Source organism: Phocoena sinus, chromosome 14 (assembly GCF_008692025.1).
Source record: "Phocoena sinus isolate mPhoSin1 chromosome 14, mPhoSin1.pri, whole genome shotgun sequence".
Classification (NCBI taxonomy): Eukaryota; Metazoa; Chordata; class Mammalia; order Artiodactyla; family Phocoenidae; genus Phocoena; species Phocoena sinus.
In genome coordinates, this window is record NC_045776.1 from 54,863,126 (window position 1) to 54,870,323 (window position 7,198).

General features: G+C 45.4%; 1 protein-coding gene across 1 annotated transcript; it reads left to right on the plus strand.

The window, feature by feature from the left end:
• Positions 1-4,222: 4,222 nt before the first annotated feature.
• Positions 4,223-4,531, plus strand: LOC116739119 (60S ribosomal protein L31-like). The gene has a single exon (XM_032603236.1). It carries the CDS (start codon positions 4,223-4,225, stop codon positions 4,529-4,531), a length of 309 nt encoding a protein of 102 aa, XP_032459127.1.
• The last annotated feature ends 2,667 nt before the right edge of the window (positions 4,532-7,198 follow it).

Sequence of the window (7,198 nt, forward strand, 5' to 3'; positions counted from 1 at the left end):
ACACTGAAGTAATGACTTTTTTTTTCAAGTGAGAGCGCAGGCTTCGCACTTGTAAGACCTGAATCCTCCACTTACTGGGTCATCTTAAGTAAGCCCTTATTATTATTATAACTTCTGTTTTTGAGATGAGAAGAGTAAGGCACAGAGCCAGTGGCTGTGGATGGAAATACTTTGTAAAATCATGCTTTCTATATGAATACTATTACTACCTCAAGAATGTCGAGGACTATGTCCAGTAGTAGTTCTATTTACATAATAGACTATTAAATCACACAATCTAAGCTTATTAAGATCAGCCTCGGGACTTCCCTGGTGGCGCAGTGGTTAAGAATCCGCCTGCCAATGCAGGGGACACAGGTTTGAGCCCTGGTCCAGGAAGATCCCACATGCTGCGGAGCAACTAAACCTGTGCACCACAACTACTGAGCCTGTGCTCTAGAGCCCATGAGCCACAACTACTGAGCCCTGTGCCACAACTACTGAAGCCTGTGCTCCTAGAACCTGTGCTCCGCAACAAGAGAAGACACCGCAATGAGAGGACCGTGCACCACATGAAGAGCAGCCCCCGTTCGCTGCAACTAGAGAAAGCCCACGTGCAGCAACGAAGACCCAACACGGCCAAAAACAAAGTTAATTAATTAATTTAAAAAAATATATATATATATGCTAAAAAAAAGAAAACATTTCAAAAAAAAAAAGATCAGCCTCAACACAAGTGACCATGAGACAGTTTCTCAGTGCAGCTCTTCCCTGCCTCAATATATGTGTTGGAAATACCATCAGAATCACAACGAAACAGATCCGAAGTGTTTTGGCAGAAGGATACTAGAAGTGTGTTTGGGGTGTGAACGAATGAGTGTGTTTATATATAAAAAATTGTTTCAACGCACCTTGCAGGAAGCCAACCTCATCTCTTACCAGCCTCACTTCTCCTGCAGTTGGTTTTGCTCCCAGGGCACAGTACTTCCTTTCAGACACTCATTCTGAATGAACATGATGACAATGCATATTTACTCCCGGACGTTGCTAACTAGCACAGCAAAAATAAATCTGAATACTTAATTCACATTTTGTAATAATCAGGGTGTAAATTGACAATGGCTCATTTAGGAGGTTGTGCTCATTGTACTTTACTCAGGTTCCCTTTTTAATGTGTGATCTGTTTATTCAGTTCTTATTTATGGAAGTGGATATTATGTCCGAGTGTTACAGGTGATACAGAGATTCTGATTCTATTACTCGCCGTAAGTGTTATACTGCCCAGCCCTTTGGATGCGAGTAGTAAAGGTTAGGTTTCTCCTTTGGCCAGAATCCCAACACAGCTGTGCTCTCTATCTATGCTGGAGCCACTGCAGCTGATGTCCTAACAGCTCACTGAGGAGGTCAAAGATGGTTTTCTAAAAAATGCCTCCTCTGACAATGACACTCGCATCTCAGAGCTACCATTGTTTGCCTTCCTGTCAACCACTCACATAGCTAAGAACTCAAGCAAACACATGAAAAAGAAAAGCCTCTATTTTAAAAGTTTTATCGAAAATATTCAAGATTTCCTGCTTATTTTAGGGACAGTGAAAGAAATCCAGTGTTTTATCGGTGTCAGGTCCCTACCAGATTATAAACAGTTGAGAGGAGGGTCCACTTGCTGAAAGGTGCCTTGAGAGAAAAACTCCCACTTCTCGGATTCGAAGAGGAAGCCCCCTCATCTCTGAAGTCTCCCTTGAGGTGTCGCAGCCAGTGGGGGCATCACAGCCTCCCACTCCAGGCTCTTTCTAGCTTCCACAGCCGCCGCCTCACCCAGTTCATCAGGCAGCAGGATTGGCTGCTCTACCCAACTCCAGAGCTCTTCCCTTTGCTTTAAAATTGCCCTTGAATTCAGCTCCCTTCCACTCCCTTTTCCCCACACGGTATTTTTACACCTTTGATGCCCAAACCTTGAAGGTAAATACAAAGACAGGCATCTGTAAACACAGAACGATGCCCACATTCATGGGAATAACAGCAATCTCAAAAAACAATCATGATGGCAAATTTTAATCAGTGACTCTGAGAAACTTCCCAAGCAAGAAAGATTTGTGTCCCAGTCTTGCTCTACCCTCATTTCATGTCTTTTTTTCTTAATTTTACATTTTCATTTATTTATTGGCCGCCCCGAGAAGCATGAGGGATCTTAGTTCCCTGACCAGGGATCGAACCCATGCCCCCTGCAGTGGAAGAGTGGAGTCTTACCCACTGGACCACCAGAGAGGTCCCCCTCATTTCAGGTCTTCGTTCCAGCTCTGTGTTTGCAACAATCTCCTTCCTGAACTGTATCACATTCGTGCAACTTTTTTTTCCCCTATCTTGTGTGTGAGCCTGGCCATTTCTTTCCCTGTTAAAGAGTCTACAGCCCTGACCTCTTTATATAACGTCAACCCAACTAGAGCAGGAACCTGCCTCTATCTAAAAGTCTGGCCATGCAGAGCCGGCAATCCGTGAACAGCAGTTGACGGGCTGATCCAAAGCAAATCCCTCGTGTACTCCTCAGGGAAGGGAGGAAGGCAAACCCATTGCCAGCCCACGATGGTCATGATGGAAAGATGTGCACATCCAGGCTGGCCCTTCAGGCTGATGGGGCTGGCTGAGAACTGAGTGAATAAAGTGAAATGGAGGGTAAATGGTTGCAATCCAATTATTACAAAGAGGGAACAGGCAAGGTTGCTTTAAAGAGACGAAAACTAAGCATCTATCTCTACGCCCTCCACAATCATGGGGGTTGAAAATGTTAGTATTCCTGCTCATCTTTTCTCTTTGGTGTAGATCCATCTTTTGATGCATATGGTTTTTGTTGTGATTTTCTTCGTTTTTACCACCTGTGTTCCAGATGTCTGTCAACTTCATCATTTTGCTGCTTTGCTTGAAGATTTCAAAACAGACCTCAATTTTGAAACTCTTCTGTGGCACATTTCTCTTTTATTTGAAAAGATGTGTTTGATTTAGAAAATACGAAGACATTGCCCTACTTTCTTTGCATTGGGGCTAAATTGGAAGTAGGCAGCAAAATGGGTTACCTCCCGACTAGTGGAAGAGATGCTCACCACAGCCGTCTGCTGACTGCGGAGAAGCGGCGGCCGGGATGGTGCAGGTGAGCCCAAGTGCATGTCCCCAACCTTTGTGCTTCATTATGTCACAGAGGCCAGGAATGACAAGAGGATAAGGAAAGCTGTGGCCTCAGTTTAAAACAGAGTCCAGATAGAGTCCATACCCTATTGAGAAATCAATTCAGTACATGCGTGTGTTCTACACATGCACAGGTGTATTCATGCCAACATAAATGCGTCAAACGTCTCTGGCAAGACATACAGGAAGTTGGTTGCTGTAGAGGTGGGAATTTGGAAGCCATGGGCCAGGGGTAAGAGGGAGACCTAATTTCGCTGTAAACAATTTCTTCTTAAAATTTGGAACTTGTGCTTGTATTTCCCATTAAAAATTAAAACGTTGGATAATCGTCATAACAAAAGAATATATTCTACGAGACTGGGCACACCTAAAAGTAGTCTCCTAAAGCAATTTCTCCCTTTGCATGAGGAATAAAGTCCTAGCTGTCACCTCAGTTTGAAGGGAGATTAACGTGGCTTGAATATTTACTATGGTTTTACTGCAGAGATGTTTAAGTGCCAACGATGTGTTACCACGTAGGCAAATGGCTCTTGAATCCAGATAACCGTGCTATGGAAAAGACGGTGGGGATCTTGGTGTTTGTGTCATTTGGGCTTGGATTACACGTTCCTTCCCCTGTTGCCGGGAGGCCCATGTTCTTGGAAGTAACTGAGCTAAGGCTGGGATAGTGGGGATTGAGAAAATGAATGACTTGGAAGAACATAACTGCAGCAGCGGTTTGTGGAGACCCTCTTTCTGCCCCCTGCTCAGACATCCAGGGCGGGTGAGACATCCAGATGCACAGGACCCTTTGGTTGTGCCATCTTGGTTCACTCCTTGCTGCTTGGTTCACTAGACGGGCACTCATCTGTTTCCTGGGACACGGATCTAGGGCTCTCTCCAATTCCTCCCAGGGTCTCCAGCATGATTCCTTCTCTCTCTTTGCAGCCGGCACAGAACAAATAGACCAGTGAGAGGACAGAACGCGGATGGCATATCTCTCATATAAGTTACCTAATCGGGTTGCTTGCTTACTTATTCATTTAATAAACATGTATGGATTCCTTTCCAACCCGGGCAGGGCAGGATGGCTCCCACAAAGCAGGGTGGTGAGAAGAAGAAGGGTCGCTTCACCATCAACGAGGTGGTGAGCAGAGAATACACCATCAACATTCACGGGTGCTTCCATGGAATGGGTTTCAAGGAGCGTGCCTCTCGGGCGCTCAGAGAAATCCGGAAATTTGCAATGAAGGAGATGGGGACTCCAGATGTACACATTGACGCCAGGCTCAACAAAGCCGTCTGGGCCAAAGGAATAAGGAATGTTCCATACCGTATCCATGGGCCGTTGTCCAGAAAGTATGATGACGATGAAGTTTCACCAAACAAGCTCTAAACGTTGGTTACCTATGTACCTGTCACCACTTTTCAAAAATCTACAGCTAGTTGATGTAGATGAGAACTAAATGTTGATTGGCCAAGAAAGTTAAAGAACGGCCAAAACCAAAAACAAACAAACAAACAAAAGTGTATGGAAAACCTACCATAGGCTGAAAACTTGCTCTGGAGATGCAAGACCTCAAGAAGTTCACAATCTAGTGGGAAAGATAGACTTTTTTTTTTAACATGTGATTGTGATAGTCTGATGAGTGTTAATGTAACCTAAGGCCAAGGTAACATAGGAGCATTTACAAGGGCATCCAAACCAGACTAGGGGTGGTACTGATCACATAGGTGACCAAGTTGGGACTGGGCAGGCATGCCGGAGTCTGCCTGCGGGCCCCATGGGAGACGGGGACTGAGTGTGTTATTGCTGGTTGGTGACAGGAGAGTGGCTGCTGTGAGGGGTGTAGGGCATTTCACGATGAGATAGTAACATAAAATGAGAAATGACCACAGCTCGTCAGGAACCGCAAATTGCCGGCATGGCAGAAACATAAAGTCTGAGACAGGGTAGGGAGCATAAAGGGAAGAGGAAGGGCTTTACATGTCTGGCTAAGGCATTTTTGAAAGGATCAAAGTGGGAGAATGACAAGACTTAACAAGATATGCGTTTTCAAAGATAATTGAAAGCGGTAGAGGGAAGGTATTGGGGTGGGAAATGTTAGAGGTAGGAGACCAGTTAAGTGGCTTCTGCGACATTTCAGCCAAGGTGGGGGATGAGGTGGTGAAGGGGGGTGGCAGTTACAGGAAAAGAGAAGAACAAAGGTGAAACCAACAGCAGGGGCAACTCTGTGACCTTCCTTCCCTGACACAACGGGATTAGGATGTCATTGCAGGTCTACCTGAAAGGAGCTTAGAAGAAATGATCCAAGCACGTGTCAGATCAATGTCTAGGTAAGTAAGTAGCTCAAAGTTAACTAAGAAGAGGCAGGTAAGGGATAAAGCCAGCTGGGATGGAGAGTGTAGGGAGAAAGTGCAAGCAGATAGATACCATAGAAACCTGATTTAGTGGGACCCTTGCAGCTCGTGAGTGTTCCAGAAGCCCTAAAGGAACCAATACGGAACACATCTATGGGGGTGGGGAGGGGTCTAGGGTCACTTACCTCCTGACTTGGGTCACTGGGTGGGTGGAGATACAGCAGTGAAAGGTAGAAAGTTCAGGAAGAAAGACTTTTGGGAAGAAGATAGAGTTGAGTTTTGAGCTTTTTGGATTTTAGATGCTTGATGGCCATGAGCCACATTCACTCTGGAAAGCATCTAGGTAATAAAAGAGATGTGATGGAAGCTAAGAGAAAAGAGCCTCAAGAAAGAAGAAACAATGAAAATGTCCATTGCTTCAATGAAATAAAATAGGTGTCCATCTGATTTGACAAAAGGAAAGTAACCAGTGATCTTAGTGAGAATGTTTTTGGTAGCGTGGTGTTAGAAAGTAGATTACCAGACCACCTCCGCTGAGGACCTAAGGGAGAGGAGAGAAGGTTGTTGCAGTGGGAAGTCAATTTGATGCAAAGTTTACCTCCAATCAGGTGACCAACCATCCCTGTTTGCCCAGGACTGAATGGATTCCCAGGATGCTGGACTTCTAGTGCTAAGACTGAGAAAGTCCTTGGGCAAGCAGAACAGATTGGTCACCCTGCCTTCAATCCCACTACCAGAAAGGCTGTCCAAGAGTTCATGAAATAGGCTCAGAAAAAATGAAGATGCTTGGGACTTCCCTGGTGGCGCAGTGGTTAAGAATCGGCCTGCCAATGCAGAGGACACGGGTTTGAGCCCTGGTCTGGGAAGATCCCACACGCCGCGGAGCAAGTAAGCCCATGCGCCACAACTACTGAGCCCGCGTGCCACAACTACTGAAGCCCCCACACCTACAGCCTGTGCTCTGCAACAAAGAGAAGCCACCTTAATAAGAAGCCCGCGCACCACAACGAAGAGTAGCTCCCTCTTGCCGCAACCAGAGAAAGCCCACGGGCAGCAATGAAGACCCAATGCAGCCAAAAATAAATAAATAAATATATTAAAAACAAAAAAAATTAAGATGCTTGAGGGAATTCCCTGGTTGTCCAGTGGTTAAGACTTGGCACTTTCACTGCTTTGGGCCCGGGTTCAATCCCTGGCTGGGGGAACTAAGATCCCATGAGCCATGTGGCGTGGCCAAAAAAAAAAAAATTAAGATGCTTGAATCACAAGGTTTACTGAATAAATTTAAAACGCACAGCAAGAAACAAAGGTAAAGAGATGAAGGAGGCTATCACCATGAGGATAGGATGCAAGTTGGGTGTATGAGCCACAGCTCTCTCTCTGTCTGTCCCTGTCTGTCTCTCTCATCTTCATTCCCTGCTGCCAGTATGGTCACAAGGTCCAGAGTTGAGGGTGAGCAAGGGGACTCAACAGACTGAAAGTATCTGGAGCCAACACGTGCCTGCTCTTTCCAAGAGATGGAGGGACAAATAGCTTGGACACAACTGAAACTCACCAATAAGTTGCTGAAAAGCTATGGATTTAGCTGTGTATCTTGGGCAGAGGTTACATGTGGCATAAGGATGATACATGATCTGTGCTTTATTAATGTTTTAGGTTTAAGTGGTCCTATCCTTTCCTATCTACAAGTAGTGCTCTGGTT

What these genes read in the sequence shown, in the direction of transcription:
- LOC116739119 (XM_032603236.1), top strand. Translation starts at nt 4,223, where the DNA reads ATGGCTCCCACAAAGCAGGGTGGTGAGAAGAAGAAGGGTCGCTTCACC.